At 45.0% G+C, this 27,060-nt stretch overlaps 1 protein-coding gene across 1 annotated transcript in view; it reads right to left on the bottom strand.

Moving 5' to 3' along the window:
* Positions 1 to 27,060, bottom strand: part of RYR3 (ryanodine receptor 3) — a 502,054-nt gene that overhangs the window by 152,112 nt on the left and 322,882 nt on the right. Inside the window, 10 exon segments of the mRNA XM_036031373.1 lie at positions 7,011 to 7,145; positions 7,911 to 8,013; positions 11,322 to 11,522; positions 13,764 to 14,559; positions 16,050 to 16,276; positions 16,576 to 16,662; positions 21,653 to 21,818; positions 22,953 to 23,116; positions 24,624 to 24,660; positions 25,547 to 25,722. Coding sequence (XP_035887266.1) covers positions 7,011 to 7,145; positions 7,911 to 8,013; positions 11,322 to 11,522; positions 13,764 to 14,559; positions 16,050 to 16,276; positions 16,576 to 16,662; positions 21,653 to 21,818; positions 22,953 to 23,116; positions 24,624 to 24,660; positions 25,547 to 25,722 — 2,092 coding nt within the window.

Raw genomic sequence — 27,060 nt, forward strand, 5'->3', positions numbered from 1 at the left:
ACTGTCATGACTGGACGTGAGGCCAGAACTGCAGCCACCGTCTGGCCCTCAGCCTGAAGGCACAGCTGGAACACGTGTGGCGAGTGTGAGCAGAACCTGGGATGAACCAGGCCTGGGGGCTGGCTCCGACTCTGAAATTACAGGCACACCTGATCCTCTGAGCTCCTCTACCTGAGTTTCTTTTTTTTTTTCTTTTCTGAAAGCATCTGCTATGATACATGTGGTGATGAAGTTCTTATGAACTATCCTTTGTATATTCACTTCAGAAGTTGAGAGATATACAAACTTCTAAGTACTAGGAGATTAGACAGAGCATTATTCAGTAGAAAATCCTTGCCTAACATAACACAATTAGTAAATGATAGAGCTAACACTCCAGCCTTGGCTGCTGGAATCGAAACCATCTCTGAGCTGCCTACTTTCAACAGCTCCATAAAATTAAAAAAAAATTAGTACTTCTTTAAATTTATATTATACTGTCTAGATGTCTCTTATAATCAACTACTAAATGGATTCAGAAATAAATCCTGGTAATTATAAAGCTTTGGCTGCTTTTCCAACCGACTCTGAACTGGGCAGATTATTCACTTTCCCAGTGCCTCAATTTCTTCCGCAATACAATGAAGCGAGCAATATAGAACCCACGTTGAAGAAAATGAATGCAAGGATGGCACCGGGATAAACGTGCTGGGTGCTTTGTCCCAGCCCTGGCTGAGTGACCTTGGTGAAGTTGTTTTACTTCTCTGTGTCTGTGCACGTCTATGAAGTCAAGTCACTTGCAGCTTAAGATTCTAGAATTCTGTGTCTCTCTGACCCACTGAGCTTTTGAAAAGGTTGTACTAATTTATTAAGCTAGCAGATGAATGCCCAAGGCTTCACTGGGTTTAACTGATGAGCACCGATTGCACCACCACATTTCAAGGCCAACTGGCCCTCTCTTCACATTACCCAGCTGGCTGTTATTAACGGTAAAACCTGAGACTGAGAAAAACCTTAAGAGTACAGTGGTGACCGACCACGGTGTGTAACTGGCACTCACTGAAGCATCACTGCACACCACTACTCCTTTCCATTGAGGAGAGGAGCTGCAGGAGCTGCGGCAGCTGGTGGCCTTGCTGCTCGCTGCCCTGACCTGTGGCTGAGGAGAACCCTGCCTGTGTCAGGGTCAGAACGCACAGCAGTCTGCTGATTTGGTCGGGAAGACTTCCCCGGGAAGGTCTCATGCCCTCTGTGCTCCTTGCCCCAGAGCTTCCTCTGGGCTGAAAGTCTGGTCTGCATTATAAAGTGGCCAAATACTTATTAGCATAGGAGGTCAGGGTAGGAAGTTCAATCCCTCGACCCCAAGGGGACTTGGAAAATTCATCACGTTAATTTCTCTGTGCTTTCCCCGCCCAGGCCGCACTGTGGGCACCACGTTTTACCTCATTCCATGAGAACACAGATGCTGTTGGAAACACTGAGACCAAGGTTACGAGCCTCTGACAACCTAAAAAAGCCTGCGAAGACATAAGGAGCCCTGTTCCTGGATGACAAGAAAGAACTGCTCCATTTACTGCGTGTCCCCAGGGCCCAGGGACCAGGCAGCGGCTGTCAGACCCCAGAGGCGTGTGAGGGATCAGGGTCCGCCTCGGGCTCTGCAGCAAGCGGCTGAGCCTTGAGGACCCACCCAGCCCTCACTCTCCCAGCTCCGCATTTAATTTACAGACTGGGACATTGTTTCCTTCTCTCTTGGCTTCACGGGCGGGGAATAGGGGTAAAAGTTCAAGCTGCTGGCTAGAACATTCTTTTTCTTGTTACAGTTATAGTAGGCAATGTTTACCAAGAGCTTTCCGTGCTAAACACTGCACCTGAATTACCATTTGACCCTTGTAACCACCAGGGAAGAATGGAAAAAAGACGCAGTGGGAACAATTTCCTCAACAATGATGGTCATTACCACACTAAGGCTCACTTTATATTGTTTTAAAGATTAGTCATTGATTTTCAAATTCTTTTTAAGATTATTTATTTATTTTTAGATTGGTGGGGGGAGGGAGAGAGAAAGACAGGGAGAGAAACATCAATGTGTGGTTGCCTCTTGCGTGCCCCTAACTGGGGAACCTGGCCCGCAACCTAGGCATGTGCCCTGATTGGGAATTGAATCAGCAACCCTTTGGTTTGCAGGCCAGTGCTCAATCCACTGAGGCACACCAGCCAGGGCTCACTTTATTTTTTTAATAAGGCAAAAAAACCCCACTTCAACTTAATAAACAAACTGAGGCTCCTGTAACCATGCAGTTTGCAGAGGCAGCATGGGGGGTGAAGGCTGGAGAAGTACCAGAGACAGAGCCTCCTGCCTCCATCCACAACTGGCAGGAACCCCACACGTCACCCAGTCTACCTGGCCTAGCTGCCCTTGACCTTGGCTCTCAGGACTGGCTGTGTGTGGACAGCACGTGGTGGTTGGATATTTCTGCTACATCTGTGTCTGGGTTTCCCTTACTGGTTATCTACCTTAGCCAGAGCCTCCCCACCTGGGATGATGGAGATACGTGTGGAAGCAAAAAGGCTGTCTCTCCTGCCACCGCTGACATCCCTCCCCCTCAGAAGCAGCCCTGCAGACCACCAGGGAAACTGCTGACCCTGCCAGTCCCCCTCTGTGGCCCCGGGGCTCTCATCCATCATATAGAGATAATTAGCCTGTTGTTTTTCAAATCAGTCAACTAGCCCCATAATCACCTTCTCAAAAACATTCAGGCAGTTAAATGACTGATGAGACGATGGGGCAAAGAGCAGAGAGAGAGAGTAGATGACACGCTGAAATGAAGATGCAGCCAAGATGCGGCAGCAGAAGACTCAGGGGACTGAGGTCTCTGTCTTCACTGTGCTGGGGAAATAATCGAACTGCTTTCATTCTGGTCCCTATGTCTGTTCGGTATGGAGCATGAACTGATGATGGGGCAAGCTAGGGGCCATGCATCCTGGAACCTGTCCTTCCCTGTCCTCTCCCCCTGCCGCTGCAGCCTCCCTCCCAGCCACCCCTGCACAGTGTTCTGAAAGAGCCGGGGCCCCAGACATGCAGCAGGATTTCAGTCTTGGCCTCTTCCTTTCCCATTGCAAGAATCTTGTCCAAATAATTTTGCTTCTCTCAGGCTTAGTTGCCTGGTGTGCAAAATAGGAACCTGGCTATTTGCTGGAGGATAAAATCAGGCGAGGGGAGGTGAAGTGTCGAGCACAGTGCCTGGCACAAAGTAGGTGCTCAGTAAATGAAGGTTTTCTTTCCCCTGACAACCAAGCTCTCTTTCCATCACCAGAGGGCAGGCCTGATGCTGACTGATTCCACAGATGCAGAACACCTGTTCTGCATGTACTGCTGAGAAGCACTGGACCGGGAACCAGTGCATCATCAGAATGAGTTCTGTTCCCTGCTTGGCCATCTGTGAGGGCAAAGTGCTTTTGCTTAATGCCTCGGGTTCTCCATTTCCTCATCTCCATGCTAGGACTAATGATGCCTGTGTTGTGTCCCATGCAGGGCTCTCCAGGCAAAATGAGAGAGGTGTAAAACCTCTTCTTGCAACTGTTAAGGAGCTAAATAAAAGGCAGGCTCTACCCCTCCCCTCTATGTCTGTTAACTCAATCACCTGCCTCACAGGGATCCATAAAGACCATCTGTAACACCTTCCTCTTCCTCACATTTCTAACTGGTTGCCAAGATATGCCAACCCTGTCTTTATATGGTGCCTGACACCTGGAGTGCACTTCTTGCTGTTACCGCCTGCATCAGTTTTGTTATTGCTGCTGTGACAAGCCACCACACAGTGACAAAACAACACCAGTTTACTGTCTTACAGTTCTGTTGCCCAGAAGTCTGACCCAGATTTGGGCTGAGCCAGACTGACTGCCAGGGGAGAGAAAAAAAATCTAACATTTATCGAGGACCTACACTGTGCCAGGTCCTGTGCTAGATGATGCCCCTGGAGGAAGGACGTGGTGACTAGGTGTTTATATTCAGGGAAGCCCTGCTTAAACTCTTGTGTGTGAGAAACACAGGCCTAGAACTAACAGGCAAAGGATTTTCTAGGGAATTTGCTGGTTTGGGATATGAAAACAGAGTGTAACCCAGTAGAGTGGGCTGCTACTATTAGATTTTCTCTCTTCATTATCATATGATCTTTTGATAAGACTGTAACAGCTTTGATCTTCGATATGGCTTGGAGTTAGCTTAGGCGAGTGCAGTAACACACTGAGCCAGCAAGCCGGATTCCCGTGGGCTGCAGGACCCTGTTGCTGCCTGTTTCCTAGGAGTGCTGAGGTTTCCCTGCAGGTCATGGCAACACCAACTTCTCCTACAGGAGAAACTGTACTACCTACCCTGAAAACCCCGAGCGTGATCTTTGGCTTGGCTGACTTTTTGATGTTAAAATTTTGGCTTCTGTCAGGTTCATACTTGCTACATATAACAATGAGGCGAGTAGTGAGTTACCTCACAGATGTGGTCGGCAAGATAAAAAGGTGATGGCTTTAGAAAGCCTTTCTCTATGTAATATTTGTGTTGGGGGCTTCCTGAGAGGGATACTGTACATTCTTTGGCAGATGTTGTGAGGCAATGGAAAGAGGGTGGAATCAGAGGCAGAAGAGCTGAGTCAAGTCACAGCTTTACTCGTCTTGGTTCCCTTGGGCTGGTGACATTCAGTCCCCTGGAAATTTTCCTGGAACCACGTAAGTGTGGACAAAATAAATGAAAGTATCCCTTACTTCTTCTGAGTCCTATTTTCATCCAACCATACAATGGAAGAGTTGGAAAAAAAGAAACTGACAGCAGTAAACTAATAGTCCATCATCCCTTGGTGTCTGCAAGGGATGGGCTCCGGGACCGCCCCTGCACACGCCACACTCCCTGGATGCTCACGTCCCTCACCCAAAGTCGTGCAGTACTAGTGCATGGCCAGCGCACATGCTCCCACATCCTGTAAATCATCTCTAGATTATTTATACTGCCTAATCTAATGTATATGTCATATTTAAGAAATAGTTCAGTGCAGATACAGCCATCTTAGGCCAAACTACATAGGGCACGTGAGCAACGATGTAACTGTGCAGAACCCGGGGCCATGAGGACTAACTGTGGGAAGTATTTAGTAAGTTACTATGGGAAGTATTTGGTAAGTTGTCAATTCCCACTAGCATGTTATTCTCATTAGCTGTACTTTTCATATCCTGTGAAACGCAAGGCCAAGAGAAATCAGATAAGCAACAATGTTGACAAAGTTACCAACATTTTAAAGAATTTTGACCCCTTTATTGCAACTGCCTACCTACTCAGAAACACTGTCTCCATTCAATCAGGTTAAAAACAATTTTGGGGGTGTGGCTGTTAAAGCATTCCTAATATTTTCTCTTAAAAGGTCAGCTCTGAGTGAGGGGCTTTATGACTGTGGAACCTTAGGCAGGGACCCACATGTGGACAACCAGAAGGACGACCACCTTCTACTTCTATTTCTGGAACTCAAGGGTAGAAGACTTGTGACACAAAGCTAGTACCTTTCATAATTCATAAACCTGAGAGGGAAGAAACCTGGAGAGGGGTGAAGACATGGAGGAGTCCCCTCCTCAGGTGGCCTCTCAGGTTTGCATGTTCGCACGCGGTCCTTGTGCCTGAGGCCCTCGGTAGTAGCAGTGCTAAAGATGACAACCCCTGGAGCCTGGGCCCCATTCTTAGAGTCAGAAAGACTTCAAGGAGCCAGGTGATTGCATCTGATGGACTCCATTTCCCTGACACGAAATGGTCACCTTGGAGGGCGCCTAGTCGTGACATTCTAGCAGCGAGAAACATCCACTTTCAAAATAGACTCTCAGCAGGCAATAGGGGTCAGCTCAGTCTATTTTTAGTTCTGCTTTGGCAGGAACCACAAAAGGAGTCTAAACTCACTTTTTTGTGCCTTTAGAATCCTGCTGGCACATCCTCAGCAGATACCCACCCTACTCTTTCTGTGGTGACAGATGGGACTGATCCAGGGTTGCCAGGGCAACTGCTGCCAAGTACCCCATACCCTTTTCCAGAGGTTTCAACACTTCTGCTGATGAATGGTGAAGGTTCTTCCTTTCAGAGAGATTCTGACAAAGATGGAAAGTCAGCATAAAGGGCAATAAGACTTATGAACCTCAAAGTAGTGTTTTCAGACAAACCAATCATACCTTGACATGCTATTGCTCTAGTCCATGATTTGAAGGCATAGTCTAATACAGGTAAGAACAGGGAACAAGATAAAAGGCAACTATATTAAACCTGGGAAGTTCCTTTTTTAGACAAATGAAATATCTGCAGAGTCTGATACTAAATAGTAGACTGAGCATGTATAATATGCAGACAATGTTCCTTTTGAAATGTTAATGGTTTATAGGCAGTAAACTGCCTTGCAGAGCAAATTATGATCTTGTTTCAACATGGCTCACATGGTAGGAGTCACCTATACTGTAAGGATGAAAGAAATGACTTTGGACAAGGTTTGGCATTTTTGCAAGAATAGAAGGTCGAAGTCCTCTAGGATGTTACATTCTGAAAATCATAGCCAAAAAACAAAAACAACCTCCCTAAAACTCCACACCCTGTTTCCTTTACTCCTCTTTTATTATTATTTTGTTTCTTCAAAATTACTGAGGCAATTTTTGATGCTAAGGAACCACAAGCAGAAGTGACAGAGACAACAATGGTTAGAAGATTGTGGAAACATAAAACAAAGAACAGAAACACATTTCTAGGCATATTTAACTAGAAATACAAGAGCAGATAGACCCACCAAGCAAGAGACCTCTCAGGTTTCAAAAGACTGAAAGTAAATCAAATCAGAAGCATAGCCCAAAATATACAGCAATAGCCACCACCACCAACTGTAATAGATGCCCAGATGCTGTCTTGGAAGCTAAGCAGCCCATCTCTTTCTTAGGTATTTGTTAGAAAGCTAATTCCCTTAATTAAGTCTTAGAGGATGACTGCGTGGGCAGCACTGTAATTGAAAGGTATGGTCACTTACTAGGGCACTTTTGCTCCTCCACCGCCGGCTGCTCTGTTTCTGGCTTGGGGCCTTTGATTTTCTGCACCAAGGCACAGAGTTTGCCTGCCCAGGAGGTGACCTCCTCCTCCTCCTCCTCTTCCTCCAGGGGGACCCCTAGCAGGTCACAGAACAAAGTGGAAATCTTGAACACTATATGAAACATCATATGATTGAGAGAACATAAGAACTTCTGGAACTTTAAATGTTTATCTACATACTATCTTTTCGCAAGTTTTTTAAAAAGGTGATTTGTTGTGTACAAGAACATCAAGTAATTTCAATCCCCAGACTTAACTCTTCTGACCTATGCCCCCAGAGCACTGTAGAGCCTTGAGAAAGAAGGAGTTAACATTGACTTATTTCAAATGAAAAGACCATCTATCCAATATATTACTCAGTCCACTGATGTATGAGTGGCACGAGTGCTAAGAGCCACTTAAAATCAGCAGATGCATTAGAATTCTTAAAGGCAGAAGTTACAGTAATGTATCACTGCAAACGCTGCAGAACAAAGGGGATCAGAGTGTTGGCTCGGCTGGAAGCAGAGTCCCGGTCCTAACTATCTAACCTGAAGTGAGCTGGGTGAGGTTTACGTCATAGTCAATTATTACCTTTCCTTCTTCAGAGACACCATCCTCCCTTCTCACATCTCAGCAAATTCTCTTCCAGGTAGAAGGAATTTCAGTCATGAATTATGCCAGGATTATTTCCACTATTTTCTCTGACCCAAGTAGTTTGGGTAGGACCATTTCTTGAATAATCAGTATTGCAATTTTAAATAGGAAAATAACTTCCCATCTTCCTTCCCCCCCACTAGCTTCTTGTGAAGGACTGAGGGACAGACTTGTCCTTGAAGAAGCCGCATCCCTGGAAGCTCACCACAGTGAGAGAGAAGGTCCTCATGGAAGTCGTACAGCTCCTCCCGGATCTCATCTGGGCAGGGGCAGTTCTCTCCCAGTTGAAAGTTAAGGAGCATGTTGATCTTTGAGGGACAAAGAAGAGCGGCTAGTTGGTTCTCAGTGTTGCTCCAAAGAACTCAGATCCTGCCTTAGGCAGACACCCAACACTGCCTGCAAATTTTATTTAACTCATTTGTGTGTGTGTGTGTGTGTGTGTGCATGCAAAAATGGTCAACCTTTAAGAGTAGCTTGCATTTTCTAGATTGTAAAACTGGTTACTGATTGCACAAAATGTGGATAATACCTAAGGAAGAAAGTTTACTGAGATCTCACCACCCAAAAATATGTTAATATTTCAGTTAATATCTTCATCTTTATGTATGCAGGTTGAAATTGTATTCTAGGTAAACTCTTTTGAAACTCATTTTATCCCACTTAACAATTTATCTTGAGCATTTTCTTGTTTCCTTAACCTGATTTTTAATAGGTGCACTGCATTTTCATCATATGGATAAATAGCAATTTATGAAAAATTAATGACCTGTTATGATATATTTGTTATTTTCATTATCCTTATAAATAAAGTTAATGTTAATTTCCTTTTGCATAATTTTGTTCACATCTCTGACCATTTTTTTAGGGTAAAGTCCTAAAAGCAAAATGATGAGATTAAAAGGTTTGTACATTTCAATGGCTTTTGATATGAATTGCTATATTGTCCTCTAGGAAGCTCACAACAATTTGTATTGTTGTTGAATTTATGCAACAGTATGTATTTCTTTGCCATCTTCATTACAGAAATGAGAGTTAATGCATTTCCAAATATTTTCCAATTTAATGGGTGAAAATGTCATGCCCCTGTTGCTTTATTTTGCATTTAGTTGGTGAGGCTGAACTTTGTTTTTCCACATATAAGGGCCATTTTTGCTTCATATCTTATGAATATACCATCCACATTCTTCCATTTTTCTGTGGGGTAATTACTGTTTTAAAAATTAATTGAAAAATAATAAAAAAATTAACAAGCACTTTGCACGTCTCTGGACTATTAACTCTCATAACATACATTCCAAATATATTTTCTAGTGTTTAGTGAGCTTTCATTTATGTGCTTTTTTTGAGATGTAGGCTTTATGTTTTGCCGTTGGTCTATCATCTTTTGCATTGTAGTTTTGTCTCAGGGATTGTTAACTCTGTGCCACGGACCACTCTGACCGTCTAGGGAAACCCACAGATTCTTCTCAGATTAATATTTTAAACACATGAAATAAAATGTATAAGGCTATAGAGAGAAGCCATTATATTGAAATCTAATTATTAAGATCATAAAAAACAAATTTGTGATATTGTAGCACATACACTTATTAGACAAAAGCATCCGGGGGCAAGCCTTATAGCCACTGTGATCCTGAAGTACGTGATGAGCGTGAGTGATATTTCAAGGCATTAAAACCACTGCAGTATGAAATGGAAAAATATGCAATTTATGTTGGCGATAAAGTCCAGCCTTCGCTTTGCTGCCTACCTTAATAATTAAAATACACTATCAGAGGTTAATAAAAAGTCGGTAGAAATAAGGCTGCCACTCATTTCCCACTCAGATTCCCAGGCATCTGAGTTGTCTGCAGACCCAGCCTCCAGGCCGGGGCACCTGCAGGAGCTGCGGCGGTGACTGGAGGTCATCTTGTCCGTTCCCTGCCTCGGGCAGAGCACCTCAGACAACAGAAAGGCTTTTTTTTTTTCTCCTTCTGTTTAGGTTTCTGGGTGAAAAAAATCGACAACCTCTTTTATTAAACCACGAACCTTATTTAATATTGTTAGATTATGGCAAACAATTTTTTGGAAGTAGGTAGCCGAGTAGTTTGTAATACAATAATATTTACAGAACAGGTTGGAAAAGTAACTTTTGTGGTTGTTCTATAATGTTAAATTATGATAATTATGTCAACAACATATACTGATAGGCTGTTTATTAAATAAAAATAAGATCTGAAGATCTGGTTCCAGAATTCGGAAATAAATTTCTTTACTGACAGGTCTTCCCTTCTGTGGAACATGTGAGGAGCAGGGGCCCACCAGCCCGCAGGGCGTAAATCCAAAAGGGCATAAGCCGAAAGGGCGGTGAGCTGAATTTTCTACTGGAGGTCATACCCTTTAATGAAGCCCTTTTGAAAGTTAAAGGCTTGCTGACTATGTTTGGCTAATTTGCCAACAATCATGGGACTAATAACCTTTGTTTTAGCTACTCTTGTATGTAGTTACATCCCCAAGTGTGGCTTTTTCATCTCTCTGAGTACCATGTGGATATAGGGCTGAAAACCTACTCTTTCCTCCAAGGTTATAGAAAGATGAAGTAATCTATCATATCACTATTTTAAAATTTTAATTCTTATACATTCCATTTTCCAAGGGATTTTGCATTTCTTTCCCCTAAAATTGACCTAAATCTTCCATGTCCTTTGTAGATATTAAATTCTTATTTAGAAAGTTTTATGGGTAGATTCCTTCTAGAAATGAATACTCAGGGAGTGGTGGCAGATGGGATAGCAGAGTTTGACAGGAGTTAGTACCCCTTTTTCCTTTTCAGTTCTAGACCAGCAGCATCAATGTTACCTGCAAACTTGCTAAAAATGCAAATGCTTGAGCCTTGTGCTAGACCTGCTAAACTAGAGACCCTAGAGGTGCCCCAGACATCTGGGTTTTATTTAGTCTTGGTTCACAGGGTGGCACTCAATCCACTGAGCCACACCAGCCAGGGCTGGGTTTTATTTAGTCTTGGGATTCTGACATCTGCTCAAGAATCACTGGTTTAATACATCTGGGAAGAATTTCTTGAGTTACAGGTTTCTGATGACATGATTGTTCAGTAGGTTGTTCAGAAGGCCAAAGCGATGGCTGGCCCTGGGGATGCAGAAGAGGAGGGAAGGAAGCAGAATGGGGAAAGAAAGGGTAGGAGCCAGGATCGTAAGCTATGCCCATGAGGATGGTGCCCCAGTTTTCATAAGCTGGCAAATGCTGACCATATTTTGTTGATCTCTGAGAGACAGATTTCCAGCATGACTGAACAGAAATTTTCAAGTGGTAGGTCCTTGCTGGGGTGCAAATTGATACCGACGGCGATCTGGCCCTTGACTTGGTGATAAGGACACAGGTGTGAGGGAAGGGAGGAAGCCCTTCCCTTTGTGCAGTTTCAGAAGGATTATTTTCCCACCCAAAAGGTAACTGGCAGGTCTCAGTTGTCACACTAGCCTGTCTCCTGGTGTTGGGCTGGTCTTTTAATCACCCACAGCTCTTGTGGCTGCCAGGCACATAAAGGTTCCAAGAGCCCTGTTTCCACAGGGTTCAAGGTCTTCCTTAGGAATGGGACGGAGGTTCAGAAAGGGGTTCTCACCTGCTCCTGTGGAGGTGAGCGGAACTCCTTGGTCTTCCGAGCAGTCAGGGCTGCAGACATGTTCAGGGCCTGCATGAGCTCATTGTAGCGGAACTTCTGATTTGCCTGGAGCTTGGAGACATAAATGTCACCAAAGGCCACAATGGCTTCCACTCGGTGCTGCAGCTCACAGTCACAGAAATAGCTGAGGAGCTCACACATCTGCAATAAAAGTATATATATATGCTAATATAATAATGCTTTATGGAAACTGAGGAAGTACCCAGCACCCCCATTTTATACACGGTAACACTGAGACGTAGGTGATCTAAGTAACCTCTCCAGGGTTACACAGTAAGTAAGCAAAGAGCTATTGATTCCAAGTTGGCCAGAATCCAGAGACCAGCTCTTCAGCATTAAGGCCAGGAGAACAATGGAAGTAAGCTCACTGAAGACAGAGTACATCTGTCTGTGCAGTGAGAGAGAGAAAACATTTATAAAGGAGTGTTTCCCGTGGGCTCTAAGCTTAGCATAGCAACCAGCACTGAAACGCACCGTGGGCCCTGGGTCCTTCCTGACGTCTTCTGGCTCTCTCATTGTTTCTGTTTCTAAGTTCTGTTTTTCTGTGATAAGTTCTTTAGGATTGCTAGTGTTACCAATCTCACCACAATTACAACTTATACTAATAAGAGATGCGATAACCATAGCTTATTGAGCACTAACTTTGCTGATACTGTGCCAGGTGCCAGACACTTGCTATACTTTATCTCCATGAATCTCTGTGTTCCTGATATTACTGAAAAGAGTTCTATTGACCCACCCCCACTTAACTCTCCCTGGGACTAACGGAGCCTCTTTGGTCATCTGGGTTGTGGGGGCTTTTGCCTGGCTGCACGCCTGGGCTCCTGCCCAGTGAACTAGGATCTGAAGCTTATGCCAGTCACACCTGTGATGTAATTACAACAGTTAATTAAAAATTATATGAGCCAATGAAATAGGAAAACTAAGTTAAATGACTAAGGGATGTCTGTAAAAGGTATGTTGTTTTGTTTTTACAAAAATGCTAAGAGTTGGGTGTGAGTTAGATAACTACACAAAACTAAGGGGAATTACAAAAATCTAGATGCATTCAGCACTCCACTTTCCAATGATCTCTAAATCTGCATGCAGTCTGCCCAAACTGGCAACTGTGGATGGTGTGTGACAGGTGCCACCTATGCACAAGAGGACTCTATGTGCCAGCCAGAGACTCACATTAAGGGAAAGGTCTTGGCCCTATGTCAGAATAGCACATTTATATATTTTAATAAAAAACTAAAGTATATATATTATATATATATATATAATTTGGTATGCTTCTCCTTTATAGTTAACATTTTGACTGACCTACCAATCTCATCACATTGGATAAGACAACTTCATCTTCAGGTTACTTGATTGTAATACATTTTATTTTATTTTTTTATTTTTATTATTTTTTTAAAGATTTTATTTATTTATTTTTAGAGAGGGAAGGGAGGGAGAGAGAGAGAGAGAAACATCAATGTTCAGTTGCTGGGGCTAAGACCTGCAACCCAGGCATGTACCCTGGCTGGGAATCGAACCTGCGACACTTTGGTTCGCAGCCCGTGCTCAATCCACTGAGCTATGCCAGCCAGGGCTTGTAATACATTTTATGATAAAACACTTCATATTGTATTTCATAAAATACAGTTAATCCTATATTTTACTATATTATCATCCACGTTTTACAAATCAAAAAGCCAAGACTCTGGCAGAGAGGAAGTGAAATCCAGGGAAACCCGAGCCAGACTCAGTTCATTTATCTTTCCTCAGTTGCTCCCAGAACACAAAAGGTGTGGTCACCAGTTCACTACTGTCACTAGCTTGCATCTGGTAATGATGAGGATTTGCCTTAGGAAATGCCTTAGGAAATGATGAGGTTTGCTAGGCGATGACAAGGGAAGAGCTCTAAGTTACCCTGACTCTTTTCTTTAGTATTTGCTGGTTTCTAGTATTTGCTAGTGTAACAGGTCCACAACAGCTTGGCGATCAGAGCCTGAATACAAATGAGAGCTGGTGACAAGTGTGGTCACCCCATGTGTCACTTCCTTTGGTCTTCCCCATAGCCGAAGGCTACTCTCCCTTTCTAGACAGGATCTCACAAATACGCCCTTTAGCCCCAAAGGGTAAGAGACAAGGTCAGGGCAAATCCATCACTAGTACCAGAAGAACAATTCTAGAGTATGTGCCTTATTGGCAAGGGTTGGTATTTTCACTTTGGCTTGGGGAGATGGAGGGAGTACATTCTGTATTAGAAATGAGCAGGACTGTTGGGTGTTCTGAGCATCTCTGTTACCCTCCAGGTTTAGGCCGGCATCACAATTTCAGGCTCAACACCACTGGCCTGTACTGTCTCCCTCCCCAGCCCTCCAAGGGCAGGACCTTTGATGCCTGAGTTACCTGGAGCTTGACGGACTCTGGTAATCGGGTCTGTAACAAGCCTTTCACTGGAGCCTCCTTGCTGGCCTTTTCCCCAGCCTCCACTGCCTTCTCCTCCACCTGACTCACTTCCTCCTTCTCTGCTCCTTCTTCTCTCTCCCTACTCTGCTCGCCAAACACAGAAGGATCAACCAGGAGGAGAATCTGCCGAACGTCATCATCATCAAACACCCCCATGACCAGCAGAGTTCCAATGAGCTTCAGCACAGGCACAAACTGGAACTCCACAGAGCCCCCAACAGGGTCTCGGATGTGAGCTCCACTGCACTCCACAGCCTCTCTCAGCATGCTCAGTGCCTTCGTCTTGAGAATCTCCAAGGGAATCTCAGGGCTCTGCTTCTGGTGCTCCTCACTGGTCATGACAAAGCAAGGGGTGGAGAACTGGAAGCCCGGCTTGAGGCAAGTTCTCAGGCCCACCCCAGGCAGCCCGTGCTTCTTTGACCCATCTGGGTACAGGCGGATTTTCCTGGTGGTGCTGGTAATGGGGATGATGTACTCATTCTTCATCATCAGCTTTCTCTCCTTAGCGTTGGCCAGATGGATGCTGATGAGCAGGTCATAGAAGCCAGACCGAAGGAGGCCGGGGAGGTACTTGTTATCAATGGCGTAGAAGAGCTGGGAAAGGTCCACGTGGCTGCACAGGGCATAGGCTACTCGGCTGTTTCCCAGGGCGCACACGGCGCTGTAGAGTCTCAGCGTGTGGTAATGGAACTGCAGCAGGTCCTCTTGCTCACAGAGCTCCAGGATATCCACACACCTGAGAATGAGACAAGCAATCAGCCACTCCACAGGGAGAAAAGTGTGCCAGAATACCGTAGAGTTCTTGCTCTCTGAATCTCCAGGGACTTCATCCAACCTGAGGAAGGCAGAGCAGGTAGAAGGACGAAGGCGTCTCTGCCACACTTTCTCCTAGAGGTTATCATCTGTCTCCCAGTTCTAGTCCACACCCTGTTCCTGATAATTCACCATTTCTAACTACAAGGGTCTCCAAAGTCTGTAAGACCTAGAAAGGACGTCTGCTTACTAAATATTAAACACTTCCTTATTAGGGAAAACCCCCAAAATATCAACACTGAAAAACATTCAGGTACAAATCAAAGGTGACTTGGTCCTCTTACTTGTGGGCTCAAGGGGATCCCCAGGTTCCTGATGTAACAGGCCTCTCAGAAGATGCAGCCTAAGCCCTTTATCAATCTACCATATACATCATCTGTATAATCTCCAATCTGTCATCATCCACGGGGTTTTCCCTCCCTCGAAAACAAACCTACTGCACTCTTGTCCAGAGGGGAGACACTTTCTAGCTGGAGATGAGCTGCCAAAATAGTTCGCTTTCTCCTTCCCAACCTTAGAGGTATGTTTGCCTCTGTGCTGTTCCCTTGTTTGTGGGGGTGCAGGGCATTGGCTCTGATCTTTGCTTAGATTTTCTACCTTGCTTTGCTCCTCACCAAAGATCTGAGGATCCTTCACAACAGGCATATGTGGGTGGACTGCCAGTCTTTTCTGCTCCTTCCCTATACTAACCTGTCCTGCAGCTGCCCATGACCCAATGGAACACCCAACTGGCAGCTAGGCAGGTGTCAAATACCTCTACCTTCTCTCCTAATTAATTTTTTAGTCCAAGAGATCAAGGGCTAATAATATCCACAAAATACAACTTATTTAATTAATTCTTACTATGCACAGAAACTATACTGTATATTTTACCTCCCAGTCCTCCACTGGGTGGACTTTTATCTCACTGTACCCTGAGGAGACTGAGGCCTGGAGGGTGTGAGTAACTAAATGCAGGCCACACAGCCAGAAAGTGACAGTGTTGGGATTGAACCCTGGCCATCAACCAAGAGCACCTCTTAATGAGATGAGGCCAGGAGCCCGATTTTTTCATTTCCTAAGCAAGCTAGGCATACCTAACTTTCCTGCTCCTTGCCATCAATAAACATATATTTCAGAGTCATGCTAAGATTTTTAATTACGTGCATGGAAATGTCCCTGAACACAGGCACTGGGAGCTATAGTGAAGGCCCTGTGGCAGGCACAGCATGGTGAATATCCTGCTATTTCTGAGTGAATCACAAAAGCTGAGAAGGGAAAGAAGAGAAACTGAGGCTTTGGGGAAATGAAAAGCATTTTGGGACTGAGCAGGGCCCTGGGCTGCTGAGGGTGCTCCTCCTTCCCTTCTGTGCTGGCTGGGCCCTGCATCACCACCTCCCAGGCCTGCCCATCATCTGCGGGACCCTCTATTACCTGTTCTCTTCCGGGATGTGGAGCGCCATCATCTGCAGGGGCTCCAGGCACTGCACCACCCAGCCGTGGCGCTCGCTCACCCGCTCTGTCTCCACCTTCAGGAAGCTGCTGGGCATGCGGCTCCAGAGCACGGGCTGGATGGTTTGCACATCTAGCCGAGGCGGACACTGTGGGACTAGGTTCTTCTCTTCACTCTTAAATATGGCTGCCGACAGGGGCATCGCATTCTGGGCGAGGTGGAGAGGCATGGGAGAGAGCATATGTGCAACAGAGATTCTCAGTGGCTGGCCCACAGTGACCAACAGGGTGTGTATAAATTAAAGAGAAACAAACATATCCAGGGGCCTCTAAGGGCTTTACCAGCATTAGTTGTGACCTAGGTGATGGGTTACATGTGTTTCAGCACCCAGTCGAAGTGGGAGAAGGAGAGAATGAGAAGGGAGATGAGGAGCAAGAAGTGACAGAGGCCTCCTGGTCAATGTGCCTTCTCTTGTCATAGCCATTCTGTGAGGGGACAGATAATTACCTTCAGCTTTCCAAGTTCAAACTGAAACAGAGAAGTGCTTGTGGGCTGCAGGAAGACTGCTGGAAACACTTTGGTGTTGGGCTCCACCTGGAACCAAAACAAATTGGGAGGTTAGTGAAGAACTATCAAATCATGGATGGCTAAGTCACTGGGTGTTTTAATCACCGCCCACATTCTAAATTCAGCTGGAAGAGGAGCATTCACTGCCAGGTCATTTGGCCCTGGCTCAGAAATTCTCAGAGATCTGGTACCTGTTGGTAATTACCATCTCTGCTTCCTACCTTAAACACTCTCTGACTCTCTCTACTGGGGCTAACATATCTCATGTCCTTTCATTTTCTCTCTCCATCAGCTTTCTCCAGAGCTCAGGAGGATGGTCACAAGGCTACTAACTTGCCACCAAAGGCAATGCCTGCTCTTGGTCACTGAACAATTAGATGTTGTGGCTCATCACAGACCACAGAGATACCTGCCCAGAGAAGGTACTATGGTAATTTCAGAGGGCAAACGGCCATTGGTCCAGCAACCCAGGGAGGCTGTTACAGCAGGTTTCTCAACCTTGGGACAACTGACAGTTTGGGCTGGGAAAGTCTTTGTTGCCGGGGCTGTCTTATGCATTGTAGGGTATTTTTGGCATCCCTGGTATCTGTCGACTAGATGTCAGTAGCACTTCCCACCCAATCACAGTCATGGTAACTAAAAGTGCCTTCCGAGGTTGCCAAATGTCCCTTGATGAGAAGAGCACCCTCACTCAGGAACTGCTGCTTTGCAGGCAGGGCTGTGAGGCACTTCCCTGGAATAAGAGGAAGGGGCTGCCTCCAGAGCTGCCTCCTCTCTCCAAATCTTTCCCTCCACTTGGTCCTCCTGGACTTCTCTCTGTGATTGTAGTTCTTGCATTAAATGACATGGATTCACTGACTGTCATTTAGTTGTCACTTAGGAGAGCCACATGGATTCACTTATGATGTTGGGGTTCCACTTAGCATTTGCTCGCTTTGATCGGACCTTGAAGGAAGAAATGGAATTCTGAATTCCACCAACTGAAATTCTTTGCCTTTAAGAAAATTCAAACATGAGGGAATTCTTGTAGCTCTTCCAACAGACCCAGTTAGGGGATAGTGGGAGTTATGGATGCCACCTTGCAAACTGATCCCTGTAAACTTCATAAACCACATAGCCAAATGCCAGGGCCATCCTCACACCCCCCTGCAGAAAGGAAGTTCTCTGAAAACCTTCAGCATGCCCTGGGACAGGTTGATTTCTGCCCTGCAGAGTATACTGCTGCCACGAGGAACAATGAATATTTTCCTCAGTTACTGAAATAAGACTGTAACACAGAGTAGGCTTGTGATGGATGTACAGAAGATAAAAGTGGCAACTGGGTGTGTGGTAAGCAGAATCCTAGCTAACTTTCATGACCCCTGCGGTTGCTTCTGTGATGGTGTTTGTCACATGGCAGGGGGGATTCTGCAGAGACAAGTAAGGCTACTAACCAGTTAACCTAGAGAAAGATGATCATTGTGGGACTGATCTAGTCACATGAGCCCTTTGAAACCAGGTAGAAGGCAAAGTCAGAAAGACTGGAAGCTTGACCAGAACCTGACATGTCCTTGGGCCTTGAAGAAGGAAGGGGCCACATGAGAAGGAATGTGGGCACCTCTGGGAGAAGAAAGTGGCCTCGACTAACAGCCAGCAAGGACACAGGGACCTCAGAACCCCAGCCTACAACCACAACTGGGCCCTGCCCACAACGCAAATGAACTTGGAGTGGATTCCTCCTAGAACTTCCGGGTAGAGTCAGCTCAGCCTTGTTGACACTTTGACTTTGGCCTTGTAAGAACCCAAGTGGAAAACCCAGTCAAACCTACAGAACTATGAAATAGTAAATGCGTGTTTAAAGCTAATTTTGTGGTAACTTACTAGGCAACAATTAAACAACTAACAAAGTGGTTTTCCAGCTTGGTTGGGCAGTTTGACAACAAATATTTAGCATGCACTCGCTAGGTGCCAGGTACTGTTTTATGTACAGGGGGCCTGGCAATGAACATGAGGCATGGCCTCTGCCCTCAAGGGTCTCACACTCCAAATGAGGAACTTACATTTGAATGGAATGGACAGTGAGCCCAGATTTGGATCTGCCTTCGAGGACCACTGACATTTTTCCCTTTGTATTTAAGGTACCTTTCATCACTGGCTGATCTGTTTTGCCTGTGCAGTGACAGGCATTCTATTTCCAATCCTGTGTGAAGACCATGGCATAGGGACTGCCCTGAACTGGAAGCTAACTCCTGTCGTCAGTCTGGGTCAGTTCTCAGAGCAGTATGGCTGGGGTGTCAGTAACCGAGGAATAGTATCTCTTGAACATAAATTTTATTTCTCATCTCTCCCATGATTACATTAAGTGGGACAGAAAAAGGTTTTCAAATTACCTAGCAGTGTTTAACAGGGAGCTCTAAAAATACTGTTTGAAAGAATCCTTCTCTCATTATTTTGGTCACTGGTCCTTTCCAAATAGAAAACCAGTGTATAAATACTGCTGCCCTGCTCCCTCTCAAGATAATTGAAAAATGAAAATGGCTACAGCTTCAGAATAACAATGATCCCACTGCCAGGGGGACCAGATGCATGGCCAGACATGTTAGCGTCTCGCTTGCAGTGCAAGGGGGGCTGGCTGGGTGTGAGCCTGCCCAGGGCCCCTGTGCAGAGCCGGGGCTCTCTCCCCACTCACAGCAGCATTCTTCAGGGTGGGAGGCAGGACTGTGACCACTGAGTGAGAAATCAGGATTCATATATGTCAGGGAGAGGCAGGAGTCCCAGGGGTAGGGGGAGGTGCCAACACATAGTTCAGGGAAGACCAGTGCCCACCCTGATGTCACCCAGGAACTAGTGTAAAAGATGGGATTAAAACCGGCCAGTGTCTCACTCTTTGTTACAGCATGGCTCTTCCTTGAGGAAGGCTAGTCATTGCTGCTTCATGTGCCATGGGTTATTTATTTATTTAGGGACCTCTGAAGCCCAACTAGCCTTAAATGCTATTAGATGCTTTAGAGCTCTCTGCAGCTCAGGGAGGAACCTATAGTCAAACTCATTTCAAAAGTTAATGGGAAAAAGCTAATGGATTCTGAAGGACAGAGTACGTAATGTATATACACATTTTTCTCAAAGGACTTGCGGGGAGGGTGGAATCATAAGAAAGTACTAGAAGAATAGCTTCATTGGGCCCCAATTGCTGGACCCAGCCTGCTGTGCAGGTTGATGATTCTACTTTCTTCCAGGAACAAAAGGGGAGCGCAGTCTCATGCGCTATAGGAGGTACTAGAGAGGAGGCAGCTGCCCCTGTGCCAGCAGGCTGTCCCCACACCCCCCAAAAGGATGGGTCCATCTGTTCTTAGTCACCAATCACTTCGGATTTGAGGAGGCTACTCTCTCCTCTCCAGATAACATCTCTTCAACCACATGCCAGAAAAACAGCTGCCAAGGGGCTTTTCAGCCTGGAGTCTATAACCTGGGCTGATTCTGGAATCTAGGGTTTTATCCATTTACATGGCAATAGGAGGCTTTTTACCAGTGTAGTTAGCTAAGCTTTCTTAAACATGGAATGTCATTGTCCTAGGTCAGCCACTTCAGGAGGCCCTCATTTCTAATCAGTATCTTCCTCTTTTCTAAATGAATTTCTCAACCACTAACCATAAAGCTCCATACTAGTCTGTCCATTGTTCTTCAGAAATACCTTATGCTTTCCTATCTCCATAATGCTTCTTGTGCCATTCTTTCAACCTAGTACATTCCCCTCTCACAAGAAAGAATTCTTTTTTTTGGCTTTAAAATCAAGGTTTCTCCATAATAAACCCTTTTCTGACCACTCTGGATGGAGGTGAGCTTTTCCTTCTCTGAAGTCAAATAACACTCTCTGCCCACACACACGGAACTCTCCATTCTACTCCTGGAATGTCAAGAAGGTTTAATACAGAAATTTGACTCCTTCTCTTAGCCTTTCCCAGTTGTGCTCTGTAGAACTTCAGGCTTAGAGAATACTACAACATATTAAAGAAAGAAAAAAAAGAGCTATTCTTGGTGAAACAGAATGAGAAATGCTTGGTTAGACAGGTTTCTTTCTAAAGTATTTCTCAAAGTCAACGTTCATCATGAAACTTCAAAAGGGGGATATAATATGTGGCATTTCCAAGCTCACAGGGCCATCGGGGATGAAAACCCTGCTTAAAGGAAACCAGACTTCTTGTGCTTTTCCCCCATTACCTTGTAATTTTATTTTTGTCAATATCCTCATTTTTTGTCTATTTTAAAAACCTTATTTTTCAATTACAGTTTATATTCAAGATGATTTTGTATTAGTTTTAGGTGCACAGCATTGTGGTTAGATAATCATATCCCTTACAAAGTGTTCTGCCCATATTTCCAGTACCCACCTGCACCATACAGTTATTACAATATTATTGACTACAGGCTTTTTGGGCTTAATGACAAGTAAACCTACACGTATTCAACCGATGGTTTTCCTGAGCAGCTCTATCAGAGTTCACATTCAATGTAATAGAAAACACGTTCTTTATAGACATGCATTTTAACAGGATCCTGTAAGGAATCCATAGGGAATGAGACTCACTTTTTTCAAAGGGAATACTCCCTGGCAAATTAATCAGTTTGTATGGGGGGGTCTATATTTGATCATACAAGTTTCTTAAAGCAAGGAGTATCTCTGTTCACCTCTTAAACTTTGCATCTTGTATGTTATAAGTAACATAAAAGTTGTACAAGAAATATTTATGGAATAAACAACCTCTTGGAGCCCATCACAAAGAAACACCTTCTTATCTTCTAGAAAGATGACCAGCATATCTGATCAACTAATAAATATGACATTCATCCCACATCCCCATTTTTTCTCCTCTCCGGACAACATAAAGCCACTTTGCTCTTTTTCCCCACAAGGTGTCTTATGGGCCATGTGGGCTCATCACCTGCACACTCCACAATGTGGGTACCGAGTATGGGGAGAATGAGGGACAGGGAGGTAAGATGGGGACATTGCTGTCTCAGCTCCAGAAGCTGTCTCTACCTGGTAACAGGTGCCAAGTTCTCTCCCGTTGGCTGAGAAGGACAACATGCCCATTGCCAGATCCACGAGGCAGCCGATCTCCAGGTCCACGTTGCTGCGACTTGACCGTTGGGAAGTAGCCACGATGTCCCCACCCCAAACCATGTAGCAGTTGCTGCGCTTTACACTAGGGGCCAAAAAGATAAAAGGCACAGAGTTGGGACGGGGGCAGTTTGCAAGCAGGACTCAGGGATGAACTGCCCCTGGCTTGCCAGTGCCCCTAATAACATTTTTTCCTAAATGAATTCATTCAGCTTCAACCCAGTCTCCTCAGGCACAAACCACTCAGTTTAGGGATGTGATAATCTTTCAGGTTACTTTGGTCACAGAGCCTAACATTTGGGGAACTGGTCCCCAGCTCAACGTCAACCCACTCTTCTGAACTAGAGAGCGGGATGGTGGTGCAGAGATGGAAATGGAGGCACAAGCTGGGTGACTCCCACAAGCAGACTTGTATAGGCAGTTGGTATAAGAGGCAGGAACAAAATTCTGTGTTCAGAGTCCCAGCCCAGTGTCAGGGCAAAAAATAAACAAACAAACAAACAAAATAAATCATTAAGACACTTGGAGACTCAGGGCCACATTCTTTAGGATGTCAGGCCTGGGCCTAGGAAGACTTGAAAAATAGGTCAGGTTGGTCTCAGGTGGGAACAAGACACGGTCTCCTGGGGCCCCTCTGGGCCATAACCGGTCAAGGATTTTTTCCTCTGGTGGCAGTGCCAGTGGATTGGGTGTGCCTAAAATGTGTTCTCCCTGAAGATCCCTAATTTCTATCCAGTGGTTATTATGGATGAATTTGCAATATCTTTTTTGTGTTCTTGGTGCTTTCAACCATGGCAGACTCTCGGGATGAGGAGTCCTAACTTGACCCATTGAGATGTGATGCAGTACATTATTTTATTTCTTCTGAAGTGAGTTCTCTCAGGCACCTGGGGATTCTTCTCTACCTTGTGTTCTGATGTTGTAGAAATAGGGGCTTGTCCAGAGAAGAGTCTGAAACAGAGCCCAGAGCTCCCAATTGTCCATTTGTATTTCCCATCCTTGGGTCATGTTTTATATACATGATGAAACTACCCACTGTCTTCTCTAATAACATATCTCCCCTCATAATACCCACACCCACCCTTTTACTTAAGAATTTTAAGCCTGTGCTTCATTTTCCCTTTTTAACATTGATAGATGCTGGATGTTTCCTTCTTTCAAGGTGTGGGGGTTAGAGGGAAAGAGACTGCTGGGGGGAGGGAGTGAGGAGACCCCTTACCTTTCATGGACCCGGCCTCTTTCATCCCCCAGAGTAACAGTCACCGTACAGTTTTTATTCAGGTCAAACTTTTCACTGTATAAGTGATAGTCCGGAGTCACCCATCCGACCCAAACACAGGATGGGTCCTGCCCGGCAAAGATGCGGATTGCATAGTAGCACTGCTGGAGAGAGACCACAGGCGAGTGAGTGGCCCCCAGTTAGGGGGAGGGTGTGCTCAAGAGGCAGAAATAAAGCAGTAGCCCCCTTGGCCCTTCTTTTCTTAAAAAGCACACATGGTTCTAGGGGTGTACTGCACTGCCTTATAGACTTGGAGGAAGGGCTGACTAGACAGTTTGGCTTCCTTATTTTTCTATTTTCTGTTGTGCTTTAGCAACTAGAGAATCAAATATGTTGTCTACCATCCTCCGCTCAGGAGAGGCTGCTGAGGAAATAAGTGGCAGCTGCTCTGAATGGCCAGCACAGAACCCTAACCCTCTCTGGCCTAACTGTGTTTGCCCTGAGAGGGGGAATGGCTGAGGCTTAGAGAAATCCTACTATGTGTTCCACTTCTGCAGGGAAGTCTGGGATATCTTGAAAATCTTGAAAAAGATGCTGTGCAAAAAGCTCCTATTGTTGTCATTGGGCTAATTGACACAGTGTGGAGAATTACACCAGTTCTTGGTGGATCCCATAACGATTTGTGAAGTGTATCCCTATGTTACAAAAATAGCGAAAGCTTTAAGGTGATTGCTTCATCATGCTCTTTATGAAACAAAGCACATTTATTCTTAATGAAGTTACTTCTATTTGTTGTCTGTCACATCTTTTAACTAGAAGATAAAAGGATCAGCCCATTGAACCTGGGCTTGAATCTTGGCAGTGGCAGCTATTGATCACGTGACCTGGGACAAGTCATTGGTGTACTCTGTGTCTCAGGGTACATAACAGTGTCCATCCCACGGGGCCGCTGTGTGAATTGAGTGGGAAGGTGATGCAGTGCACCTGGCACAGTTTCCTGTACATTCTACATCTGTGACCACGGCAGCAAGAATCCTACTCCTGATGGCAGTTAACCTATGAGCTTGAGACAGTAGGATAAGGGATGATGTGCATTTCTTCCAGAAAACATTTTTTTTGGGCGGGGGGTCAGGTGCTAAAAGAAAATGAGAGTGAGAGAAAGAAGGAAGTGAGGAAGGCCTGCTTTCTAACTACTGTTTAGCTATAGAAAGGGGACCAAAAGCAGCCTTTATTTTCTGGGCTGGTTCTCTGGCTCCTTCTCTCTTGACTGTTTACAACATTATTCGGCATTGTTCTAAGAGATGGGCAAGTTGATTCATAGGAGTTTACATAAAAGAGCAAACAAAAGGATTAAAGTAAGACCCCCCAACTGATATTCATTTCAATTAGACAGCAGTGCTGGGTCCCTGGTGGTAAATGGGCAAGAAGTATGCAATGATGCCCAATTAGATGCTCCAGGTAGAGCTTCCCCTGTGCACTCAATAACTAGCTTCTCTTCCCCCATCTGAGCAATGCCATAGATGTGTTTTGGAAGCATCACGATGGATATTAAAAGACAGAGTAATTGGCAATTATGGAGGATCTCTAGACAGATCTTTGCTGTAAGGGGCATATTACCAGGCACAGCAAAGACTCAAATAATTAAAATCATAATTGAGCACATTTACTTACTGTTGTTGTTTGAGAGAGTATTTCTTGCATCTGCTTCCTGGAGGGAAGATAATCCATGTTTTAGTTATTCAGCTGTAGAGAGAATTCCATGATGCTGACAGGCAATTGATCTACCTTTAATGATGAAGGCTAGTTTAGGAAACTATTTTCTATACATGAGTGCTCCCAATTGGTCTTGGGCTTGTTCATTTGTAACGTGCTACCACCAGCCAGGGCTGTGGCTTCCAGCTCTTGTCCCTCAGCCCAGGAGGTGGGGGTGGGAATATTGAAAAGATTCTAATACATTATTAGGAATACCTTTGAATACATTCTGTTCTCTCCAGTAGCTGTGCCTGTTTAAAGCTTGGTAGACATTGAAATTCTAGAGGAAACCTGGATGAGACAGCTCCAAATAGGCAGACACACATCAATGATTAAAAATAGACATTAAACAAAAGAAACATAGTAAGGAATATCTTCCTTATCAGGAAGGAAGAAGTCACATTACTCATGAGTCACCCATTCTCTGGGTTGGACATTGGCCATAGTTACACAAAGGCAACAGTATTTTCCTCCAGAAGTTTCTAACTTCAAACAGAGGCACCAACAACTGCACCCTCTCTTTTTACTTTGAAATTAGAGTCCTTTAGGTTGCAAGGAGGCCAGGGACTCAGAGGGCTCAAGAAGAACAGAAACTTTTCCACTATATGCAACCCTGTGTAGCTTGATCAGTCCCTTAATTCTGCATTGCATATGTGTGCACAGACATGCACTTGTATGCCCATGGGTACACACACAAGTCCTCTTTTCTTTACCTGACCGAGAGACCCCTACCCATGGAGGTCTAGTTGTGCCGAGGTAGAGTAAGAAACAGACAGGTGGAAAGCCAACTTCACAACAGACACAATGAGCACCTCTGAGAGAGCTGGAGGTCTTGCCCTCACCTTTTCTGGAAAGCATCACCATCCATACAGGGGCTGTGGCTGAAGGAGGAGTGGCATTCCACGGGCATGCTCAGGCGGCAGTAGATCATGCTGGCATTGCTATTCTGGGTGCCAAATGTCTTGTGTGTCACCTTGAGGCATGGGGGGCTGTCCATGGTGCTGTCAATCCTCATGACCTAGAAACACCATAGTTCTTTACCAGACACACCCAAGAGCATGACTCCACCCTGTCCCTCCTTCCGTCATTGCTATAACATAGGTCAATGCTCTCTGCAAACTATGAAAGTTGTCTCCAGTGATTACCAAACCATTACTCTCAACGTTATTTGTACCCTGCCCTATAGAAAATAATGGATCTTCTTCTGGCTGGAGAAATTAGAGATTTAAAAACACTCCCACTGGGTTTTCTGCAAGGTCAAGGATGGAGAACAGGTGCAAGACAGGGGCGCAGTATCTGGATAATGCAGCATGGAGTCCACTGAGGCTGACCTTTCAGGCTAGGGGGCAAGTGGCTAAAGAAAATCTTCCCAAAGACTTCCCTTGTCAACGGGCCTGGGACTATCATAGTGAGAGGGTGCTGGAAAGCCCAAATCTCAAGAGAAATCACAGCTCCCTCGGAGAGTCCTGTCTCCTGTCAGTGCATTTCCCAGCTCTGCCACTGCCACAGCCACAGCCACAGCCACAGCCTGAGTGCCAAGGCCCCCTGAAGCCCCTCTAAATGTGGGGAATTCCTAGCACCGGGGCACCAGCATTGCAGGGAAAGAGTTTGGAGGAGGAAAGATCAAAACTGGATTTCTAACAATGTGTGAGTGTGGGGGATGGGGAGCAGGGAACAGACAGTAAAATGGGACGTATAACCACGTTATCATGACCAGCATTTCCCTCTGCAGTCTAGAGACTAGTTTAATCCTGGGGTCCATGAGTGTGCTTAAGTATTTTTGTGTGACTTGTAGATTTCTTTTCTTAGTGGAGGGTCTCTAGAATCCATCGGTTGGTGCGTCACTTTCCTAAAGTGATGGTCCGGTAGGAATCTGAGAAATAAAATTCTCCACTGCATAAGACTGTGAGGAAAAGTGGGGTGTTAAGAGTTGGTGCTTGATGAATTTAGATTGTAAGGTGAGTTAAGGGAACTTACAGGCAGGTAGAAGCAAACCACTGAGTCTAATGCTTCAGTGAGCTGACCTGTCTGACTTTCCATCACTGCCCCATCCCCCATCTTCTGAAAAAACCATGGTAGGCAAGTAGATGTTGAATCAAAATCCAAACCAGGGGAGCCCAAATCTTTGGCTCCACTCAGCTCTCCCTACCAGATGAGAGCATCATAATAAACTACTATGCTTCAGCTTAAGATGCTGGAAATGGTTCTGTAGAAATTAAATATGGCCTAAAAGACACCAGTTTATGAGCATAGAAGAATCATGTCTAGGACATCTTAAATATAGGTACTGAACATTTTTAAGGAAATGGCATTAAGGTCTCTGAATACTATATTGCTATGACAACAGCAGCATAAA

Source organism: Phyllostomus discolor, chromosome 1 (assembly GCF_004126475.2).
Source record: "Phyllostomus discolor isolate MPI-MPIP mPhyDis1 chromosome 1, mPhyDis1.pri.v3, whole genome shotgun sequence".
NCBI classification, from domain to species: Eukaryota; Metazoa; Chordata; class Mammalia; order Chiroptera; family Phyllostomidae; genus Phyllostomus; species Phyllostomus discolor.